The 23,942-nt window shown below is 32.0% G+C and overlaps 6 protein-coding genes across 6 annotated transcripts; 4 read left to right on the top strand and 2 right to left on the bottom strand.

Annotated features, from left to right (window-relative positions):
• The first annotated feature begins 472 nt into the window (after positions 1 to 472).
• On the top strand, positions 473 to 2,542 carry LOC126666743 (haloacid dehalogenase-like hydrolase domain-containing protein At2g33255). The gene is made up of 5 exons (XM_050359604.2): positions 473 to 893; positions 970 to 1,012; positions 1,325 to 1,385; positions 1,869 to 2,003; positions 2,230 to 2,542. Exons 1-5 carry the CDS (start codon positions 536 to 538, stop codon positions 2,389 to 2,391), a joined length of 759 nt encoding a protein of 252 aa, XP_050215561.1. The 5' UTR covers positions 473 to 535; the 3' UTR covers positions 2,392 to 2,542.
• Positions 2,543 to 2,855: 313 nt separating this feature from the next.
• Positions 2,856 to 4,915, top strand: LOC126667078 (uncharacterized). The gene is made up of 3 exons (XM_050360043.2): positions 2,856 to 3,646; positions 4,012 to 4,137; positions 4,462 to 4,915. Exons 1-3 carry the CDS (start codon positions 2,918 to 2,920, stop codon positions 4,600 to 4,602), a joined length of 996 nt encoding a protein of 331 aa, XP_050216000.1. The 5' UTR covers positions 2,856 to 2,917; the 3' UTR covers positions 4,603 to 4,915.
• Positions 4,916 to 5,808: 893 nt separating this feature from the next.
• LOC126670702 (probable folate-biopterin transporter 8, chloroplastic) lies at positions 5,809 to 8,995 on the top strand. Its single transcript, XM_056104819.1, has 2 exons — positions 5,809 to 6,534; positions 7,415 to 8,995. The coding sequence occupies exons 1-2, from the start codon at positions 6,114 to 6,116 to the stop codon at positions 8,563 to 8,565; spliced, it is 1,572 nt and encodes a 523-aa protein (XP_055960794.1). The 5' UTR covers positions 5,809 to 6,113; the 3' UTR covers positions 8,566 to 8,995.
• A 2,003-nt stretch (positions 8,996 to 10,998) lies between these two features.
• On the bottom strand, positions 10,999 to 12,563 carry LOC126669587 (transcription factor MYB24-like). Its single transcript, XM_050363095.2, has 3 exons — positions 12,326 to 12,563; positions 11,741 to 11,870; positions 10,999 to 11,646 (listed from the first exon to the last, which is right to left on the bottom strand). Exons 1-3 carry the CDS (start codon positions 12,465 to 12,467, stop codon positions 11,157 to 11,159), a joined length of 762 nt encoding a protein of 253 aa, XP_050219052.1. The 5' UTR covers positions 12,468 to 12,563; the 3' UTR covers positions 10,999 to 11,156.
• Positions 12,564 to 20,087: 7,524 nt separating this feature from the next.
• Positions 20,088 to 21,784, top strand: LOC126670298 (uncharacterized). Its single transcript, XM_050363995.2, has 2 exons — positions 20,088 to 20,231; positions 20,538 to 21,784. Exon 2 carries the CDS (start codon positions 20,546 to 20,548, stop codon positions 21,590 to 21,592), a length of 1,047 nt encoding a protein of 348 aa, XP_050219952.1. The 5' UTR covers positions 20,088 to 20,231; positions 20,538 to 20,545; the 3' UTR covers positions 21,593 to 21,784.
• Positions 21,785 to 22,688: 904 nt separating this feature from the next.
• On the bottom strand, positions 22,689 to 23,739 carry LOC126670226 (membrane protein PM19L). The gene is made up of 3 exons (XM_050363905.2): positions 23,561 to 23,739; positions 23,293 to 23,470; positions 22,689 to 23,201 (listed from the first exon to the last, which is right to left on the bottom strand). Exons 1-3 carry the CDS (start codon positions 23,685 to 23,687, stop codon positions 22,973 to 22,975), a joined length of 534 nt encoding a protein of 177 aa, XP_050219862.1. The 5' UTR covers positions 23,688 to 23,739; the 3' UTR covers positions 22,689 to 22,972.
• Between the last annotated feature and the right edge of the window lie 203 nt (positions 23,740 to 23,942).

Raw genomic sequence — 23,942 nt, 5'->3', positions numbered from 1 at the left:
TTGAATAGAATTAACTAAAATTTTAAAAATTACGGATCATTATAAAACCAAATTAAACAACAATCAGAAGAAATTAAATTTTTGATTTAGTTCGGTCGGCTGAGTCTGAGCTATGCACAATTTGAGCTATTTGAATTTGATTCGAGTAAGCTCGGGTTCAATAAAAAATATTCATAAAATTATCATATTCAATGCTTTTAATTTTTTATTATGAAATGATATAATCTGGATATTTTATATAAAGTTAATATAGTAAAAAAATAAATTGTTATTTTATATGTGTTAAATATTTATTTAAACTTTTAAATTTTATAATTTTTTTAATTTAATATTCAAAACCGACTCGAGATTAAATTAGAGTAAATAATATTAAAGAAATTATAAATAGCACTTGGCAAAGTTAAAAAAAAATAAAAGTCTATTTGCACCCTTAAAGTATAGCAAAAAGCCAAATTAACTCCTTTCTAAGGCATTCCGAAGTTATTAACCACAAGAACACAACACCCAACCAAAAACTGAAATTCAGCTAAATCTCATGTTTTCACTGTCACTCCTCTCCAAATCCATACTCACTTCAATAGCTTACCCAAAAATCCCATTCCCAATTTTACCCTCCGCCATGTCCATCTCCACCGGCGCCGCCGCAAAATCCCGCTTACGCGGCGTCATTTTCGACATGGACGGAACCCTGACGGTGCCCGTAATCGATTTCGCCGCAATGTACAGAGCCGTGCTCGGAGACGAGGAGTATCGAAGAGTTAAAGCTGAAAACCCATCTGGTATTGATATTTTACACCACATTGAACAATGGTCGCCTGACAAACAACGTACGGCTTATGAGGTTATCCTTGATTTTGAACGCCAGGGACTTGATCGTCTACAAATTATGCCTGGTGAGGTTTTATTGATTATTTGTAATGTTTGTGGGTGTTGGCTAATTGTCTAAATTGATGCTTTTGTGAAATTCAGGTGTTGTTGAGCTGTGTAGGCTTCTTGATTCAAAGAATATAAGGTGAAAAATTCTTTCGTTTTTTTATACTGTAAGCTTAGTGTAATTTTCTAGGTATTTTTAATGTTTTTATCTTTGTTTACAGCTTGACCTTTGACTAATTTTACTATTTTAATACATAATAGCTTGTAACAATGGGATTATTTCTGGTGCGACGCGTCTAATTTGTACCCGGTATAGATGTTTTGTTGTGAAATTTACTGAGAAATATAATTATACAATATCATGATCATGTTGTTTGCAACATTTCTTTTGTGATTTTGTGCTTGTGACATTGTAGAAAATTGTTTATACTCTTTTATTTTTCTCGTACAGACGAGGGTTAATTACTCGAAATGTGAAGGAAGCCGTGGATCTTTTTCATTTACGTTCTGGGGTGAGTTTTACTATAAAGTGTATCTTGTAAAATGTTGTCCGAATGTGATGTGGAGTTTATCTAATTTTTGGTAATATTCTGCATATCCTTTATCAAATGCTAGAACTCACTGATTTTCTGAACTGCTTGGAAGTATATTGCCCTTTAAATAGAGTAATCCTGTATATTCCAAACTTCAGTTCTTCTGTCCCTTGAGCTTGAAGACTTGAACACCTAGAAAGTGCTTTTTCTGATTCCAGACAACAGTAGGCTTGCCTGGTTTTGTATTTGGATGCTTTACTCTTAGGGAACTGTTTTGTCCATTTTATTGCTCGGTTTAACATGTCATTGTACACAAAACATGTGCATACACTTTTCACCCGCTCTCCATTTACATGCATGCTTTGCTTATGAACATCTTCTTCTTCTTTTGATTTTTCCTCTCCAAGACATTAAGGAGATGTAATAATTTTCAGTATTGTCTGCTACGTTAAAATATTGCAGGTAACATTCTCTCCAGCATTAAGCAGAGAGTTCCGTCCTTATAAGCCAGACCCAGCTCCTCTTCTTCATATATGTGCAGCATGGAACATTCAGGCTAACGAAGTCATCATGGTTGGTGATAGTCTTAAAGATGACGTGAGTATGGTCTTTGATTCTTGAAATTTATTTTCAGACACTTTGATGAATTCCTTTTCCCCGTTTTTGAATCGTTATCGTAGGCTGTCCTTAAAACATAAACAATTGATATTCAGATCAAATGGCAAATATTTTCTTGTTCAAGCATTTGATTTGATAAATTCGATGGTTGGTGATATTAGTGAATCCAGACTTATTTACAAGCTCCTTTATGTGGCATTAACAGATTGTCTGTGGGAAACGAGCTGGAGCATTTACGTGTTTGCTGGATGAGACGGGGAGGTATGGTTCTTCAGATTTTTCCGAGTTGGGAGAACCAGATTTTAAGGTGGCTTCCCTAGCCGAGATTTATTCCCTGTTAGAGACAAATTTTGATTTGATGCCATAATTTCTCAAATCCACAACGGAGATTATAGTCAAGGAATCATAGTATTCTGTGGTATGAATGATGTAGTAATGGGGATATTCTCTGGTGTAGTAGTGTTGATACTACATTGTATAGTGTATTATGATTAAAAAAATGAGATTCACTTGTTTTATCTGGTTGATTTAGTTTCTGTTTTCGTTTGATTTTATAATTTTTGTTCTGTTTTAGTTTGATTTTATATTTACTATAAATTTCATGCTTTCTAGTTTTTGTGAGGTGTTAGTTTCATAATAATTAAAGTTTGGTTAGAGTTTAATAAAAATGCAAAAAAAATGTAACTGTATTTTTATAGAAAATGTGGCTTGGCGCCAAATCTGGTTTATTAATGCCATGTCATATGCCGGCCACCGTGTTGAATTGCTATTGGCTGTAGCTCTATTTGTCTACATAACAGAACACCTTAAAAAGAACCCACCTTCATTGCTCTGCATTTTCTTTAATTCGGCAGAATCCAAAGAAACAGTAAAAGATTAAAAATTTCAAGAAAATGAGTGAACAAAATCAAGAACCTGAAACCACCGCCGTTACCCAACTCCCTGAAGAATCAATCGATTTCCACCTTCTCCGCCTTGATTCCACCCCCACAACCACCGCCACTCACTTCCACACTCCATGCACTGCATGCGGCTGCTCCGGCGCCGCTTCTTGCAATTTCCCGACCATCTCTTCCAATAACAAACGCCGCTCTCCTGACCAGCCAACTACTTCCCTTTTCTTGGACCCATCTTCACTCCAAGATCATCAAATCCCGAAAAAACCAAAGAAACTGTTTCTTGATAATCCACCACTTCAAGAAACCAAAGAAACCGTTCCCATTTCACTCCGTGGTTTCACCAAGATTACACTCCCTTGCATCTCCCCTCCTCTCCTCCGCCGTTGCCACTCCGATCCACCGACGGCCCACCACTTGGAATCTTTTTCCGGGTTCGGTGCCAACGCTAATCATTTAACTACTCCCCCACAATCTCCACCAGACAATGTTAAAATGATGGCAGGTGGAAATTCTGCTGATACTAATACTGATTCCGGTTCCGGTGCCAGTGCCGGTGCCGGTGCTACAACTCCTGCTTCTAAGACACCGGTAACTGCTTCTCTGCCTCCACGGCCACCGCTGCTCAGGAGGACCGTTTCTGAACCTTCTCCTGATAAGAGCCTTTCTAGAACTTCTAGTTCTACTGATTATGCTTATGCTGCTGATTCCATCCCTAATTATCAGGTTATTTAGATTTATTTGGGTTTTTTTTTAGATTCATTTTTTACTTTTTATTTGTTTTTTTATCTGATTGGTTCTATGTTCTGATCAAGAATTGGGTTTCTTTATTGATTCTTAAAGATTCTTGCTTTGATCTATTTGGTTTGATAATTAGGTTAAAGATTCATGCTTTGTGAATTGATTTGATGATTAATTGGGTTAAATATCTGATGTTGATTTCATAATTGGGTTATGGATTCGGATTTATATGTACGAATTGATAATTGGGTTAAAATTTCTTGTTTATTTGGTCAATGTGCTAAAGATTTATGCCTTGTGTGTTGGTTTCATAATTGTATTTAAATTTTGGAATTGATGGTTAATGACAGTTGATGAAGAGGATGAGAGATTACACTAAGGAGATGAATCAGTGGTGGGATCAATTTCTGCCTGATCAAGACACCGGCGAGAAGCACGAAGAAGAAAATATCACTCAACATGCTAATGCAAAAAAGGTATTTGTTATTTACTGATTATGCTTCGAAAATCTTAATGTGGTTACTGATTATGCTTCAAAAATCTTAATGTAGTTACTGATTATGCTTGCCTTGGCGATAGAATTGAGTTTCAAAATTCCTAAAAATTCCGGAAAACCTGAAAGTCCGGTCTTTGTTATTAGTATCCTCTATCCTGTACATCTTTTTGGCTGAAAAGTGAACTGATTAGAATTGAAAATGAATGAAATGGAAATTTGAAGATAGTGTTTGATTATGCTTAGCTGTAGCATTGAGTTCTGAAATTCCTATATTTATGGAAAACTAATGTCTCTAGTGTATCAGGCGGATTTGGTTACGGATTTTGAAGAAGCTGTGAATGTGGAAAAGACCGGAGAGTGCTTGACCGTCCACTTTAAGTGTCCGTGCAGCAAAGGCTATAAGATTCTTCTCGACGGTAAAAGCTGTTACTACAGGCTCATGTAGATGGAAGATACCGGCTCCTAAACGAGTCCTTCATTCTTTGCTGAAAAACATTTCATTTACCGTGTCTACTCGCTCATTCGATAATCTTTTTCGTGTTTCTGTAGGTTCCCGTCTTATGCTTAAGTACAATATTTAGGTCAGAATAAATTCTGTTGTAGTAATTGCATATAGTTCTTTGTTGGATTGTGTAGTTAAGGAATGTTAGCTTAGATGAATCTCATATTCTAGTAGTAGTAGGAAGTTAAAAACAAAATCAATGAACTGCAATGTGTAAAAAGTTACATACTTTGAATGGATCATATTTTGAAGGTTCTCTCTTGAAAAATCTTATTAACATCTGTTGTAAAATGATAAGATGTTTATTGTTGCTATTATATTCATTTTGTTGTATGTATAATGGTATAATTTCCCTAAATCATCAGTTTAGTCAAAATAACCCTTAAACATATTTTATTTATTTTACTGTTTAGGTTGTTATGTTCTAAATTTTAGGGTGAACAAATGGTCGGTCGGTTAGGGACTCACTGATTTAATTAAAATTAAATTAACTGAATTATTTTATTATTTTTTAACCAAATCAATCAAATTATCAGGTTAAATCAAAATTGATTTAATTGAATTAACTAAATTTTAAAATGTAAAATTGAACCGATCTCATCAGCTGATTTGATTAATTCAGTTAAATTGATAAAATTAAAAAGTACAATAATTAAAAATAAACAAATAAACATGCATATATTGTTCAGTTAACTTGATTAACTTGGCTATTGGAATTTCTAACCATAATCGAACTAAATTTTTTGTTGATGAACTTGAATTACTCAAAATCTACCCAACTATTGCATATCTTCTAACTTCAACCCCTTTTAAAACAAATAAAAAAGGAAATAAAAAACAGAACTTCAGTAACATAAAATTGAAAGATACATTTTTTTTGGTACATGATGCATGAGCGGCAGTTTTAATCCTCCCACATTTAGACTGCCTTCTAATTCAGACGAATTATCATTCGAGAAGTGTGGCTTTTTGGCGGGAGATCTCTTGTAGGAAAACTCCGGCCCCAATTGTATACGATGCGGTTCGAACCCGCAACTTCACTTAAACCAAAATAACGTTTTACCAACTCACATGCACCATTTAGTTGCATGAAAAGGAACCCAAAAAGAAAAAACAGAGTGAAACTCTGTTTCTCAAACAATAATAAGGCTTCTTTGTTTCGTAAATATAATATTTTGTCTCGTGTGAATAACGGTGCACAAAACATAGACTGTCACGGTCAATATATATATATGTAAACCCTACCACCTGGTTCTTGATTATGGGTCCCTTCAAATCCTCCGTGACAATTACCAAATTAACAAAGAAAGGTATCATCATCATGGGTTAGAACTCTCTTCTTGTCTCCTCCATTATTCTAGATCTCTCTCCAATTCAAAAATTATTAAATTCTTCTTCTTCTTTCAGTAATTCCTCAATTGGGTTAGCAGAATTTCTTGGTTTTTGGGTCAACCATGGCGATGGTTCGGGTTCCTCCATCAACTCTAACTAAAGACCCGAAAAATCCAAGATTTTGTATTCACACTACCAAGTTATCTCACCTCTGTTTGAAACCAATTCAATGCTCGTTTTCCAATCTCAATGCTGTTCACAAGCCTGTAAAACCAGTGACTCAAAGTCCGGTTTTTTCCCAAGTGGGTGGTCAGCAAATGGTGGGTTTGAGTGGGTTTGGTTATTGGGTTCAGGGTTTTAGGTGCTTTCCATGGCTAGCTCTTAACTTTCATATGGCTAACCATCTGAACCTGCATCCATCGGTGTTGCAGCTTGTGCAACATTCCGGTAATCTTCCCATGGTGGCTAAGCCTCTCTATGGGATCCTTTCGGATGCTTTTTATATTGGTGGTGCTCATAGATTGCCTTATATTCTCATTGGAGGTAGCTCAGTTCTCTCTTAGATTATCAAACTTTGCAATGTGAATTTGTTTTCTTTTGGTTGATCTCCAGGTAGCACGAACACGGTGAAGCGGTGTTATTTTAAGGTTTTCTATGTTAAAAATGAAGTTTCATGTCCGAAACGGGACTTGTTGAATGAATGAAGTGTCCGTGCTGCCTATTTTGATCTTAATTTGTTGCATTTTGGTTTGACTTTTTTTGTTAAATTTTTGTTCTTGTAGCTTTGTTGATTTGGAATATTTGGTTATGTTCTTGAAGTTAGCTTCACATATTCCTTGGAATTGTCTTTTCTTATTCTTACAATGGTTGTTTTGATTGATCCTCAAGTTTTCAAGGTTGCTTGAATCCTAAAAAGAGAATCTTAATATGGATTTTGTCAAAAGGTTTTTTAGTTTATGGAACAAGCTAGAATACTTAAGGCAGAGAATATCATGTGGCTTTAAAGATTTTGTCTGCCTATATTTTCATTTGATTTTTATCATTATATGCTATCATCTGCTTCTTGTGTGAGTTTCCATGGAATCTTTGATCTTTTACTCTAAATATGAAAATTCCATGATAAGTAGAAAGTTGAAGTTTACTCTCTGACGCAGCTGAGCTACGTAGCACGGACACTTCATTTAATCAATGTTTTCCGTCTAGGAAACATGTCGGAAACTTGAAGTTTCGGACATAAAACTTTATTTTTAACATTCGAAACTTTAACATGACACTGTTTCTCCGTGTCTATGTCCAATGTTCCGTTTTCCCGTATCCGTGTCGTGCTACATAGCAGCTGAGAGCTAAACTTTTTACAGGACAAAATCCTGAGTCAGTTTTCTTACCTACTCTGACTAAAGACTGATGCAAATCAAATTATCAGTCTTATTGCAGGTTCTATCTTGGGCTCCATTGGCGTTGATCCCAGCTGCACGCGAAGGCCTTCCTAGCGTTTTGGCATGCATTCTTCTCGGCAATCTTGGCGCATCAATTGCAGAAGTTGCAAATGATGCTCTTGTTGCAGAGTATGGCCAAAAACACAGAATGAAAGGCCTACAATCTTATGGTTTTATGGCTTTGGCTGTGGGTGGAATTTTAGGCAACTTGTTTGGTGGCTGCTTCTTACTGAAAACACTACCTAAAAACATGTTCCTCGTATTCGCCTGTCTGTTATCTTTTCAACTTGCAATTTCATCAACTTCTAGAGAGGACTCTCTTGGTATATCACAACCAGCATATCAAAATCTTGCAAAGCAAGCAATCTGGGAAAATATCAAGAAACAGCTTAGCGATCTGAAAATGGTGTTATGCGAAGACATTATCTCTCGCCCTCTTATATGGGTCGTAGCCTCTATAGCCGCAGTCCCAGCTCTCTCAGGTTCGATCTTTTGCTATCAAATACAATGTTTGCATCTTGATCCTTCAATTATTGGCCTGTCACGCGTGATTGGCCAGTTAACGCTTCTCTCAATGACTGTACTCTATGACCGTTACTGGAAAGATGTGCCAATGAGAAAGTTGATAGCTGCGATCCAGTTCGTATACGCTTCGTCTCTTCTTCTTGACTTTGTTCTAGTGAAACAGATAAATCTTAGACTCGGAATTCCAAATGAGGTATTCGCGTGCTGTTTTTCGGGTTTATCGGAAACTCTTGCCCAGTTTAAGGTTCTTCCATTCACAGTGCTATTGGCAAGTTTATGTCCTAAGGGTTGTGAAGGGTCTCTTATGTCTTTCGTAGCTTCGATGCTGTGTTTATCGTCGATTTTCAGTGGATTTCTAGGTGTTAGTTTAGCTTCCATGATGGGAATAACAACTGGTGATTACTCAAGCCTGCCTATAGGAAGTTTGATACAGTTCATTGCAGCATTACTGCCATTGGGATGGATTATGTACATACCTTCTCAGCCCTCTATTGAGAAGGAACGAAGGAGAGGTGCTAGTAAAAGATCTCGAAGAAATAGAAGGATCGGAAGAGTCGCGCTACCTCCAATTTTTGTTTACAGGAGAGAGAGAGAATCTGAGACGCAGAGATAGGAGAGTAGTTGGTCTTGCAATGGACTTCGAGTAAAAGAACTGGAAGAAATAGAAGGATCGGAAGAGTTGCGTAACTTGCGGTAGGCTCAACTTCTGTTTAATGGAGAGAAAGAGAATATGAGACGCAGAGGTAGGAGAGTTGGTTGGTCTCGCAACGAATGCTCTGGCATGTTGTACGGAAACAGCAGCGCTGCAGCGCTGAAATCTCTGAAGCGGGAAATGGAAAAACGGTGTAGTTTATAAATATTGGTTATAAATTTAAGTTTCGGAGATTCGGAAGCATTTTTAGAAAATGGAAAGGAAACATTGAAATGTAGTATTCGACAAGTTTCCGACTAATATTAGATGCTCTGGATTAGTCCTGAGTGTAGTTTCATGCTGCACTTCCTTTCATTTTCTTTTGTGAATATAAATTATCTTCATTTTCATATCAGAATTTTGCCCTTGTTTATTATAAGAATGTTTTCGAGTCACTTTCATCAGTTAGTTCCCTCAAAACTTTGATAATTCACACAGATAATAAATTGATTCCCATACAGTACCTTGTTTGTTTTCATCTTTTCGTTTTTAAGGATCTTATTGTTTTGCTTCGACTTAATTCTAAATGCAATAAATGATGTGTTAAGAAATGGTTGGATTATTTATTATAATTATGTCACGCGGCACATTATTTGTGGATGGTTATAGTCCTACGCGGTGGATTAGGTTCACCTAAAAATTTCTCGCATGGTTAGTATATTTATAACACTCCATAATCATTAATTACACAAGAATGTCGAATTAAATATGAAACAAAGAGAAACATCATATAGAATATGCTAAAAGGGTTGGATTTAGCAAATCAAGAAAAGATTACAAGTGAATTAAGTGGTAAATGACAGAATCTAGTTCCAATCTTTATGTTATTAATAAAATGGATTAAATAAAAGAGCATTTTGCTTATGTCATTTGATCTTTTATCATGCAAAGAATACGACAGATAAAATCATAAAAAGTTTTTTATATTTTTATCTTTGAACTTCAAGTTTCGTTGGGTTAATATTATTCTTTGATCAACAATCAAATCAAAACTATTTCCTTAAAAAGATGATGAATTGAAGGAAAAATTTAAATAATAATCTTATTTCCGAAAATCTTATGACAAAATTCAATTGATTTTATTATACGATGAAATTCAATTGATTTTACTATAAAGTCTATTAAACGAATTTACTATTTTTATATTTAAATCATGGTGTATAGAGTTTGAGATTTAATAAAGCAGATTACCTCTTTCTTAGAAGAAGAAAAAGAATTACTAAATATAATGAATAATTTGCCTTTAATTACTAATTAACATTAACAAATCGAAATACTAGGTTGTAACAATGTTGTCTCATGCTTAAAGTACACATCATTAGATATGATCTCATGTGTTAAGTTTAGCAGATATCACTTCTATCAAGGATGTACAATCAATTTTCATTAGTTGTGCTTAGTAGATTCTATCGTAAAAACCGACCAACTAGGGCTCAAATGATATATGCGTTAAGCACAAACTGATCATAAAGTGTACAATTTATTGAATTGTTTAGGATTATGCACAAAGATTTAATACATTCAACACATATTACTAACCCATCATTAATTAGCAAGTCATTAATTAACCCTTCAATAATTCAGCTTCTCATATGAAATTGGATATTCCCTCCGTCCCGTTTAAGAAGTCTCATATTTCATTTTGGGATGTTCCATTTAAAAAGTCTCATTACTATTTTTAAAATATTTTTCCATTGAATACCCTATTTTACCTTTATTTTAGTTCTCTTAAAAGAGTTCTATAAAAAATTCTACTATCATTAATAGGGGCAAAACATGAAAAAACATGAAAAGACAAAAATAATTAATGTTTTCTTAATCTGTGTGTAAAGTCAAATGAGACTTCTAAAGTGGAACGGAGGGAGTATTTAACAGAAATTCTTATATAGACTGTTCATCACATCATTCATATACAAATACGGTCAATTAAATTATAATTTATAACACATCACTTAAATAATAAAAATAATAATATACTTTCATTCATTCAAGTTTTACACATTAATTTTTTGTTCAGGAGCGGAACTACCTTAGTCTATACATCATTATCATCATCATCATCATAATAATAATAATAATAATAATTTCATTCAAGTTTTACACATTTAATTATGTGTTCAGGAACGGAACTGCCTTAGTCTATATAGGTTTCAGCTCATGCTGAAATCAGAATTTTACTACAAATAAGTTAATATTTTAATAAATATACTAGTTCATAATAAATTCAAGGATAGATGCAGATTAAGTCCGAGATCACAAAAAATCAGAGGCAAAAAGTTAAATCAGAACTGGAAAAAAATCGCAAATCCGCCATTTGACATGTCATAATACGACTGACTCTGTTTACGGATGATGTGGTGGACAAAATCGATCTAAAAATTTCTCTTATTTCAAAAAAGAGAGCAAGCAACCAAAATTTACAGCTTGGAACATTAATCCAAAGCTGCAGATTAAGAGTCTACCTACTTTTAAACCCATTTTGGGTTGAATTACACAAAACAAAACCATCAAAACTAACAAAAGGGTGCCACTAAATTATGAATGGTAGCTTTGCCTGATGCACATGTTGCAGGAACACCATAATTACCATGGACATCATCCAAGTTCCACAGTCCATCCCACAAGCTATCCTGTTCATCATTACAGGCCTCATGATCATCAGGAACTGAACCATTAGTATATAAAAGTTCATGCTGATCTTCATTAGGGCAGAGTAAAGTTGTTGTTTCTGGCCATATTTGAGGACTAAATGGTAATTTAACCTGATAATTCTCATCAAGTAAGGACATGATTTTTTTCATGTCTAGTTGGTTTAGTTGCAGCAGCTGCTGTTGTTGAATCTGCTGCTGCTGTTCTTGAAATTGTTGTCTTTTCAAGTGATGAGTTCTTGATTTGTTTGAGGTTTCAGGGGACATTTTGGTCTTTTTCTTGAAATGTGTTCTCCAATAGTTTTTGATTTCATTGTCTGTTCTTCCTGGTAAGCTTCTTGCAATTGTGGACCACCTGAATTTTATTTTGTTTTTAAGTATGTTAACTTAAACAATAATGAAAAAAAAATTAAATAGAAATTAAAGTTGTGGTGGTTAAGGTAAATTACCTATTACCCCACCTAGCATGCAACTCAAGAATTATGGTTTCTTCATGAGGAGTTATTTGTCCCCTCTTCAAATCTGGCCTTAAGTAATTCACCCATCTCAATCTGCAACTTTTTCCGTTTCTTTTCAGTCCTGAACGATTAAAAACATATACGGCGTAGTCAGAAATATAAAAGAGCGGAACACACACGAAAAAGAACACAATCACTCATTGTAGACAAAAATATAAAAAAAAGCGGGTGGAATACAAGCGTAAAAGAATGAAGTCAAAAATACAAGAAAAAATTACTTGACATAGTCAAAAATACAAAAAAAGACGGACTACAAAAGAAAAGATTGTAGTCACTTGCCGTAGGCGGAATACAAACAAAAAAGGCGGAACCAATTGGCGTAATCAGAAACACAAGGCGAAATATAAACGAAAAGGAAGACAATCACTTGGTGTACAGAAAATACAAGAAAAACGAACGAAATACAAGCGAGAAGGAGCGTAGCCTCTCGACCAAAGGGCGAGACAAACATGTATGAGAAAACAAAATGAAGTGAACAATGAAATAAAAACAAAAATGAAGTGAGATTGAACAAACCTGCAAGCCTAGCAACAGAATTCCATCTGCCTTCACCATGTAACCTAACGTATTCAATAAGCAATCTGTCTTCTTCACCAGTCCAAGGACCTTTCCTCCAACCTTCTTCATTAAGGACACCCCACCCTAAATGCCCTGCCATTACTACTACTAATTTGCTTCTAATTATGGTTTTATGAACAAAAATTATTGCCTGTCTTCCAAATTCTATGACAATGGGGTCATGTTGATTGCATATTTATATATGCACTAAACACCTTTTTGTTACTAATCACTTTATTTAGTGTCACTATCAAATCATCCATATCCTTTCATGTACTACTTCATGATCTCTCAATGTACCATCATCCTTTCTCATTTTTACCACTTTACCCTTAATGTGTTATAAAAATGTAAAATTTTAAAAATAAATATTAATCCATAATAAAACATCATCCCCGAAGCTACAAATTTTTGAACTTCTTTGAAAATGTATCAACATTTGTCCGATTTTTGAATTTATGGCTCGAGATTACGTAAGTCAAACTTGACTGGTTTTGATAATTTAGTTTACTCTCTAAAATAATGTCAATACTTATACATTTTTAGACCATATTAAAATATTTTTATTACTCCATATATACCAATTTCAACAAGTTGCATTTTTTGTTTATTTTTTAACATCTTTATATTTAATAATGTAACAAATAAAGGGCATTTAGTGAAATTCGAAAAATTGTCAAGACATTGGGTGACATGTCTTAGTAAGGATCAAATCTTAATTAGATTACATTAATTTTGATGCAAGACAAAAGTGAAAGAACAAACTCATAATTTTGTGACACGTATGGACTTAGGGCTTATGTATCTAGACATATATACTACTAAAGTAATAAATCTAAATCATAATCTAAGATTTAGTAAATTAAAAATTGAAGTGGGTGGTCGAATTATTTAAACGGGAAATTAGTGGTGTACCAATAATTTGTAACCAGGTGTGTTGTTTTTTGCTTTCTTCTTAAGGAGATAGATCCATGTAGTCTCTAAAAACCCTAATTAAATACTATTTGTTGGATGCCATTTTGGGTATTGGAGATGTTAAAATATTGACTTTTATGGACAGGTGGTGAGTTTGTAGTTTTTAACTTGCAATTAAAGTGTTAACTGGGTTTGTAGTTTTAATCGAGAGAGAAAGTTGATTTTCATCGACGGTGATTTTCAACTTCTAGCCGAAAAATATTATTTCTTATCTCGTTTATTTCATATATTTTTTTAAATAAATTGTCCTGTTTTTTGAAGTTTTATGTATTTTTATGTGTTTTACTCGACATACAATTTGTTTTTATATAGATCATTAAATCGTTTAAATTTTTTAGCATTTGTTTAAATTTCACATTTAATTTTTGAAGATTAATATTTTTTATATCATCGTCTGAAGTATATTAGAAGTGGAACAAAAAATCAATGAAAATTAAGAGAGTGCAATTAGTATCAGAGAATTCTCCATACTTAAATTATTCTTGATTATTTAACACCTAAAAAAATTGTATCTTTAAATTTTTATTGTTATTTTATTTCTTTTTATATATCGGTTATAGGGTTTCAAACTGTACTAATCTTTATCTAGGAGAATCAAATTTTGCATCTTTTGATATCCTTGGAAATAAATTATCACTTGATTACTCCCTCAAATTTAAATTATATTACAAATAAATTCTTTTTTGAAAAAATCCTCTCAACAAAAATTACTAAAATGCAATGACAAACTTGGATGATGTTTTATGAACCACTTGCATAGCAAACTTAATTTGATAAATGATCAATCAACAAAAAGTTCATTTTGCCTCTCAAATTGATAAAAATGTCAATTAAAATAAATTTATGATTTTGGATAAAAATATGCAAATTTTGACTTATTTGTCTCATTTTTGTAAGTTTTATCGTTGTATATTACTACCGTTCGTTTAATAAATTATCCACGCATTGGTATTTTAATTTGTTAAACGAACGTGTATATGGATGACTCAATGAGTAGCCCGCTAATTAAGTCCATTTTTATTTTCTTTACTTAAGACTAGTTCATCATTTTCATGAGATGGTATTTCTTTTTATATATTTATAGATTGTTATTTTTTTCAGACAATAAATTATTGGACCATTTAGAGTTGAAGAGATAAAACGAGTGAAAATGTCTATTTTAAAAGAATTTTTGTTTAAAATGTCCTTTAAAGGTGTTTTTGTTTAAAATTATGATTTTTGATTTTATTTAATTTTTCGTTTCAAATTCGAGAGGTTAAATGAAACTTTGTTGAGCGATAAATCAATGTATAGCTGAAAAGCCTTGTATACTTGTCGATTAATTCTAACTTCTTTGTTTCCTCTCAAAATTAATTCTAACTTCAAACTCAAATAAACTGAAAATAAAAATTCAAACTACATCAAAACTAGCAAAGTGATCGCCATATGCCATTTTACCCTTATCTCTTTCAATAAATTATTGGACCATTTGGAGTTGAAGAGATAAAACGAGTGAAAAAGTCTATTTTAAAAGAATTTTTGTTTAAAATGTCCTTTAAAAGTGTTTTTGTTTAAAATTATGATTTTTAATTTTATTTAATTTTCGTTTCAAATTCAAGAGGTAAAATGAAACTTTGTTGAGTGATAAATCAATGTATAGCTGAAAAGCCTTGTACACTTGTCGATTAATTCTAACTTCTTTGTTTCTTCTCAAAATTAATTCTAACTTCAAACTCAAATGAATTGAAAATAAAAATTGAAACTACATCAGAACTAGCAAAGTGATCACCATATGCCATTTTGCCCTTATCTCCTTCAATAGTAGTAGTAATTAATTAAACTCAATTAGACACCAATAATCCGTGTTTTGTACGGCTTTTTTATGCTTACACTTCTTGGTTAACAGCTAAGCATTTGCACACTTTGAGCTTTTCTAAAGTAAATTTAATTAATTAGATGTCTTTTTAGTTATCATATGCTTCCTTGATTTAACATCTTTAATTAATTAGATGCCTTTAATCCATTTTTTTTGTACCGTCTGACGTGACAATTAAAGAGTGGATTGATTAACTTCTATATTTTAAAATATACTCCCTCCGGTCCGTAATATTAGTCGCATTTAGCTCCGGCACAGGAATTAAGGAAACAATAATTATGTCTTAATTTATGTATAATTTTACCAAGTTAACCCTATTAATTACACTTTTAAAAAAACTCTTTACTACGTAATCAAGTTTTGGAATTCTCAATATTCTTTTTGAAACAAGGAGTTGAAACTAACATACAGTATATATATGTGCATGTTTGTGTAGGCGAGAGAGATGAGTTCTTGGAAGTTGCACTATTCATTCTTTTTTTTTTTGATAATTGCACTATTCATTCTTTGTTTGTGTATTGTATTATTTCAATGTACATTTATTAAGGGTAAATCTGGAAAATAAAATAAAATTTATCTTGATAATCCAAATGCGACAAATATTATGGACCAATTTTTTTTTCCAAATGCGACTAATATTACGAACCGGAGGGAGTATAATTTTGAGTGAAAATTGGACGAATGAAATCTTACCACATAAGATGGATTAAAAGAGTTGGATTAAAAATGTGAGTTATAAAATATTGTCATTTCTTTTATTAATGTTTGAATGTCTATTCAGAGTAGATTACGTATATGTCCATAATTTTAACATATGTTAGTATATGTACCAGGATTTTTAAATTTTATAACATAATTTTTTAAACCTTTATCGTGTATTCATAATTCGTTTAAAAGCTGATGTGGTGGATGCTATCTTTTATGCATATAAAATTAACTCTACGTGCACAGTGGTAGAACTAGAACTCTAATTTAGGAGGGTCAAAATTTTCATTTTCGGCTATTTAGAAAAATCAAACAACAGTAAACACGGTCTAAATATGGTAATTTGCACTTGTAAGGACGGTTATAAAGAAAAACTGCCCCTAAATATATGTTTTTTTTTTCGGAAAAAAGAGTCGGCCGATCCTCCTAACCCTCCACTAGTTTCGCCCATGTACGTGCATATATTTGAGGAACATCAACTCTAAAATAATTGTAGATATATTTAAAGACAATAATAATAATAATATATATATACTAAAATTAAAAATTAAGATTTATTTAATAAAGTAAAGTAATGATAAATATATTTTCTCTCAACCTAAAAGAGAGTCTAGAGAAGAGCCTTCATGATTTAACATTCTCATGACTTTCTAGAAAAGCTTGATTAACTCTTCCAAAGAATTAGATCACTAAAATGTGAATTACAAGATTTTAGAACATTTGATTTAATAAACTTTTAGTTAATTGAGGTTAAATCATTCCTGATATTTAGATGAGTCAGAATTTCACTAGCAAGTTGGACCTACAATCATGGACTAAGGTTAACTTTAGCTCTAATTAAGCTTGAATATCACTTGAATTTTAATTTATTTACATTTATAATTATTCCTCGAAATGAAATTAGAAATAAATGCCAAAATTAGAATGATCTCAAAATCTTAATTGCATTAACTATACATCTTCATCTACAAGATTGGATTAGATATCAAATGCTTAAATCTGATATGATATTTTACAGAAAGCATGATGCTAATTGATATTTTCAAGTTGATCTAAATAATAAATCATTTTTCTAATCCAGTTGGATGCAATTGTGATTCAACCACCATAATTTTGTGGCTATTCTCTGGCTAATTATTTATCCCACAATTTAATAGATATCATTAAAAATTCTCATGATATCTTATATACACAATAAAATTAATTAATATATTAGACACATATTTATCAGGCCTAATCACTTAAAAATACTTCACACTTTTTACTTTTTTATTTATGGCCACACTCATCATTCAAAATCTTCAATTTTAGCGCGTTTTTTAATTTTTTTTCTTTCAATTGTAGCCATTTATTTAAATTGAAGTGTAAAAAGATTCAAATAAACCTATTATATTGTTTCATTTTTAATTTTTTTTTTTTGATAATTTTCATTTTTAAAATTTGTTATGATGAAAATGTAAATTGAAACAATATGAAGTAATATTAACGAAATATTAAATTTTTTCCATTTCAATTTGGACACAATGGTTATAATTGAAAGTGAAAATTAAAAAAATTAAAAAATAAAGTTATAAATAAAAAAATCAAAAAATAGGATATCTTTTACTTTAGTGATTAAGACTACTATCACCATTAGTATGTTGTTTCATTATGAAAAAAAGGCACATGTATATTCAAATGTTTTTTTGTCAAGAGATATATACTGAGTAGAAAGGCATAATACAAAGTGAATTACACAGAAGCCCTAAAATACATTACAGCACAAATCTTTTCACGTTAGCAAGTAAATGAGCTTCTTTATTGAAAGTTCTACTAATATGCGTAAAAGACGATTTTTGAAAGATTGTAGCTAAACGCCAGATATCTTAACAAATTCCCCAAGTTAATGTCAAAGGAACCATTTTTGAATTGATTGCCTGAGAAACTTGCAATGCGTCATCCTCGAAAATCATTTTACGTATAAAGTTTTTTTTTAATTCATTTGAAGGTTAATGTATCGCTTTTATTTTTAATATGTATTATATATAACAAAAATATTTAAAAAATAAATATAAATATGTGGAGATGTAAGTTTAAAATCTTCATAATTCTCACGGTTTGACATTACCAATCTAAACACTTTATGATTGGTAAATTTAACGTCCTATTGATCATTGCATTACTATCTTTTCGATCTAAAATATGTGAACTAAAATTAATAAAAAGTTATTGACTAATTATATTTATTTTTCGCTAGATTACTATTTTTTTTTACCAAAGCTAGATTGCTATTTCACCCGGCTTATAATATTTATTTGGTTAGAAAACAAAATTTGATCCATAATATTTTATAACATTAAGATGATTAAAAAAATTATTAAAATAATACTATAACACAAGAATCAATTATAAATTCAATAAATTTTAAAAATAAAAATAATTTAAGTTTTTTAATTTATGTGTTGATGGTTAAAGCGATAAATATTACGATTTAGAGAACAATTTTTTTTTAGATAGACTCAGTCCATCACATCATAACACCTCATTAAAATGAAAGTATTTTTATAATATTATTATTCAAAAGTGTATGCAAATAACAAACGAAATTATAAAAATATTTTTATTTTAATAAAGTGTTATGATATGATTGGCTTAATTCATAGATAACGTGGTAGACTGAGTATATATAAGAATTTATGAGAACAAAAAATTCTTAGGTAGATGTTAGAGAACATATGCGGTTTATTGCACAGCATTTTGAACTAAAAGTTTGACCAATAATTCCTCTATGTATGTGGTTGACTTGACTGTATCCATCAAGGAAGGTAAAAAGAAATAGGATAAATTTTAAAATAGAAGAAACCTAATTTTATTTTTATCAAACTCAATTAAATACGAATTAATTAAGATATAGATTTGATTATCATTGACCCATGAGTCTCAATTATTTCTCTTTAAAGACTAATCTCTGAGAATGTTTCCTTTTACTTGGACAATGTTTGCTGACACTACTAATTAAAAGTGCTAAAAAGCCTAATCAAACTTTCTTTACATGTAATTATTAAATTTTATTTTTCGGTTCATCCTAATCCTTTACTAATCTATCAATAATCACTTATCACGAAATTAATTTGATTAAATTTCAGATAGTTATTTGAGTATTAAGATCATGCTTTAATTTTGGTCAACTGGTCAACACCATCTTCTTAAAACACAATTTGGGTAGGCATACAAATTACTTTATTTTCCACCCTTGGATTTTATTTTTAAGTGTTAGATTAAATATTTGGAGGGGGGAGGTAGCTAGGTCATATTCTAATTTGACAATATAAAGAGCTATTGAACATTTTAACTTTCAAAAATAAATCATAAAAAAATATTATTTCTACAGGTATAGTTTAGCAATAAACATGTTTTATTTAAATTTTAAGTTTTATTTTACTCACTCTTACATGTTTTATTTAAATTTTTAGTTTTATTTTACTCACTCTTTCTTATTATAATAATTAAAGCAATACATATCTCATTTAAAATAACAAATAAAATTTCATTTATTTTAATTTCTAATTTTAATTATGAAAGAAGTTGACAATAAATTATTTTAAAGTTAATTTATGTTAGAGGTGTTTCAAAAATATATATGCGATCGAATAAATAGATCTATGAATGGATCGGACCAAATTTCAAAAGCTCAAACATTATATATATAAAACTGAATTACTAAACCTAAAATTAAAAAAAAATACAAAAGAGATCATTTAATATTATTTTAATATTCTTACATCTTCCCCTTTTTAATTCCATTAGCAAATGAGTATTTTCAAAATAAGTTAATTACTGATTAGTTTATTAACTAATTATCTTGAGAAATTTCAAAAAAAAAACTAATTATCTTGAGATTTTCTTTAAAAATTATCAATTTCTACGAGTATTAATATTATTTTTTACGAAAATAGACTCGTTATAACCATGTAGTACATCATTTTGATCCCTTTCTGAGAGATTTTTATAGTAAATAGAATTTTAAAAGCATATCATATTTTTTTTAAGTGTAATTAAAAAAAAGAATGAAAAAGGAATTGAATTTTCTCTTATATCAACTCAATGGGCTTGGGCTTGGCATAGGATCTGAAATTGTTCTCTTTGAGTGACCCAAGACTAGCATTTTATAAACCGGCCCAACTTTAATGTTGGTCAGTAAACCCGCTTCATCAAATGGATTCATCTTCACTCATCAAAAACCTAATTTCATAATAAACCCTAGGGTTTTTGAACATGCGTTTCGACACTGGGAGCTAGCACTATTTTCTAGGGTTTTCTCTCCGAGTTTTAGCTAATTTCTTCCTTAAGGTACGTTTATTAGCTGCTTAATTGTTTCGATTTATCAAGTTTTTTGTTTTAATTTTTGAATTTGATATGCAGATATGTATTCGTGTGTGTTAGATTTGAAAATATTTGTTTGGAGTTTGAAACTTATTGTAAGGAACTGAGTTCTAGTAAAATATAGGCTTTGAGTCGATATAATCGGATTCTTGACCGTTTAGGTTGTCTAATTTAATTTCACGAAGAGTTGCTAGTTCGCGGCTTTATGAGTGCGTAAATTGAACCGTTATTGGTTTGAATCTTTGTTTTTTGTTGTTTGCTGTTCAATTTCAGCTATAAAGATGAAGAAAAGGCAGAATATTGCCGACGAGTCGAATTCTGAATTTGATATCAAGTCTCTTATCCATGAGAATTCTGTGTTCTTCGACAAATTGATTGAGCTTATTCCTGCTAAGTTCTATTTACCTGTTGATGATACGGATAAGAAATGGTTCCAAGGTCTTAGCAAGGGTGAGAAAGCGTTGGCAAAGAAAGAATCTAGAGAAAATATTAAGAAAGCGCGGAGACAGAGGCTTGATCCGGAGAAGTCATCAGCGACTACTCTCGATTTGCTTATGAAAAATTTGGAAAACGAAAAGGCAGAAGAGGATGAGGGTAGTGATGAGGAGGAAGTGGAGATTAATCCAAGGATAACTGATGGTGATAAGTCGGCAACTTATGAAGAGCTACGGCAACGGCTTCATCGCAAAATTGAAGAGCTTCGTGGAGGTCGGAGTACTGGTGGTTCGGATAGAGTGAGGAAGAACAAAGGAATTCTACAAAAGAAACGCAAGAGGGAATCAGAGTCGGAAAATAAGGGGCCTGCATCAAAGGAATCAACGAAAAAAGCAGATAAGGATTCCGCAGCAAAAGAGGACCCAAAAGATTTCAAGTTCAGTCATGTTAAGCTCGGAGATGAAGAACACGGAAAGAACAAGAAAAGAAAGTTTTCGAAAGTAAAGGAACTCGAAAAGGCGAAACAATTGAGGGACGCTAAGAAGGATCCGGAGAAAGGGGATATTATCACGAAGAAGCATTCATGGAAAGCAGCGGTCGATAGAGCTGCGGGGATCAAGGTTCATGATGATCCGAAACTGTTGAAACAGAGCTTGAAGAAGGAGAAGAGGAGGCAGCAAAAGAACGCGGAGAAATGGAAGGAGAGAATTGAATCACAGCAGAAAATGAAAGCAGAAAAACAGCAGAAGAGATCACATAATATAGCGGATAGAATTCAACAGAAAAAGACTAGGAAAATTGCGAAAAGAGAGAAGAAACTCATGCGGCCCGGATTCGAGGGTCGGAAAGAAGGTTACATTAATGAAGCTCCAAATGCAGGTACTGCAGTTTAGAAATTTGTACATGTAATTCACTAGCAGAAAGAAAGATCAGTTTGAGTAAATCTGTTCTTCGAGAGAGTTTTTTTTCCTGTCCTTGTCTTACCTTTAGTATGTGCAATTATGCTGTTCGAATGTTGAATTTTATTTGCAGTGATGAAATTAGATGATGCTGTGAATTAATTTGATTTGTTGGATTATGAGTTATTCGATGTGTTGCTATAATTTTAGGATTACCTATGAAGAAATTTATAATTTTTTTCATTTAAAAGTTGATAATTCTATTCACCTATTTTAGTTTTTGACAATTCTATCAATGTTTTAAAATTTGGTAACCATAATTTCATATGGTAAAACAGCTCAAAACCTACCAATGAAATGCACCATTTTATTTATGAATTAATTGTAAATGAATTCATAAAATTCTAATATATAAATTACTACAATTAAGTTTTTCTATATAAAATAACTTTTCATATATTTTGATAGCAAGTCGGCTAAAATAACGGGATTTTTTTTTGAAAAATCAACAAAAAAATTGTATTAACTCAAAATCGTAATCACCTTTAGAAATAGGCAAAAATACTGAAAAATCCCCCACCTTTGAACTTTTTTTCAATTCCACCACCACCTAGGAGAATTTTCAATTGCACCCTATTTAGGGTTTTCAGTTTTCGTCTGCACCCTAAAATAAAAAAAATTGATAATTTAAGGATAAAATTATTAAAACCAACTAAATAGAAGGATTATATCATTATTTTTTTCATTTGAAAAAATACAAATGAAGGATTAATTTAAACTTTTTTCTAAATGAAAAGAGGTCATTTTAGTCAATTAGGGTACAGGTGAAAACTGAAAACCTTAAATAGGGTGTAATTGAAAATTCTCCTACGTGGTGGTGCAATTGAAAACAAAGTCAAAGATGGGGGGTTTTTAAGTATTTTTGCCTTAGAAATAAAATACTCCATGCTATAATATAAATGCCGACTTTTAACAATTAAATCATAACTAAACTAGAACCTGGGGACCCCATTTGTAAATTTCATTTTTCGAAGGGTGTTTTCTTCTGCGTATGGAAAAACCTCTACAAATCTTGCTATTTATTGCTCTCATTCTTGGTCCCCTTCATCAAGGCAGGTGCTTTATAAATGAAACAGCATCATTTACATAATTACAGGCCAAGCAAAATCCAAATTTAATAAACACATAAAGACAACTTAGATATATACATACACATCCATACTTATGTTACTATTATATTGAACACACCGTCATGATAACTTACAATAACTATAAAAACACAGCACTCCCTGCCAAAAGGGATGACAATTAAAATGACACAAACTTCTTACATTAAACCTACACATTTATGCTACCGACCGCTTCATCCTACATTCAAACCCTAGAACCTGCGACTGGAACGCCCTTGGTTACCGGTTCTCCACCAGCTCCGACGCCGTATTCCGTGTCGCGGTAGCCAGGACCGTATCTACTGCTGAACACTCCGGCATGAAGCAATACGACGTATAAGAGTTGGGTAAAGGCTAAGATTATCATAAATGCCTCCACCATCCTCAGTCTCCATCCTCTGTGCCCTCCTAGGTTTATTTCCTTACATGCCAAGCTGACGATCAAATAAATCACAAATTTTAGCGTATTAAGACAGGTAAAAAAATACCGATATGGACACCATAATATAGCGATTAGTGTCGTACCCGAAGGCCAGAGCGGTGACGGCCCAAGCCATCAACGAAGCCGAACCGGCAGCGGCTAAACTGTCATTCCTCCAAGCTCGAATATGGTTACCACCTGCAAACTTTGAAACTATCCCAAGAACAGAAGCTATCATAGAAACAGTAAGAAAAAAACTTGTTGCTCCATTTCCTCCAAAACCTGTAAAAGAAGTTATCATTTTAATCTACCCAAAACATACATATTTATAAATATATATAAAGAAGAAGAAAATATAAAATTAGGACTTACTTGGATGATAAGTTTGGCCATTGATATACCTGTTAAGACACCAACTAGCAAACCCTAAAGCTATAAAATACATAACCAAGTTCAGAAACAGAAGTGGAGCTGCAATATTTCTGCCTACTGTTGCCATTTTTGAACCTAAAACTCGAACAGAAAATTATTTTTCTTAAGTTGGCTTGAAATTGTTTTGGAAATGGTGATAAATTTTAGTGAAGTGAATCTTAATATAGAGAAGCTTAGCTTCGTGTATAGTCTGTAAGCTTACGTGTAAGCTAACGAGGGCATGTATAGTTTCTTATGGTTACACGTATTAGGACACGTGTCGACTTGCTGTTTTTGTTTTAATTCATTCGTGGAAGAACCCAGAAAACGGTGCATATCCATT

The sequence above is a fragment of the Mercurialis annua genome, linkage group LG2 (genome assembly GCF_937616625.2).
Source record: "Mercurialis annua linkage group LG2, ddMerAnnu1.2, whole genome shotgun sequence".
NCBI classification, from domain to species: Eukaryota; Viridiplantae; Streptophyta; class Magnoliopsida; order Malpighiales; family Euphorbiaceae; genus Mercurialis; species Mercurialis annua.
The sequence above is the reverse complement of the archived record's forward strand: the minus strand, read 5'-3'. Positions and strand labels throughout refer to the sequence as shown.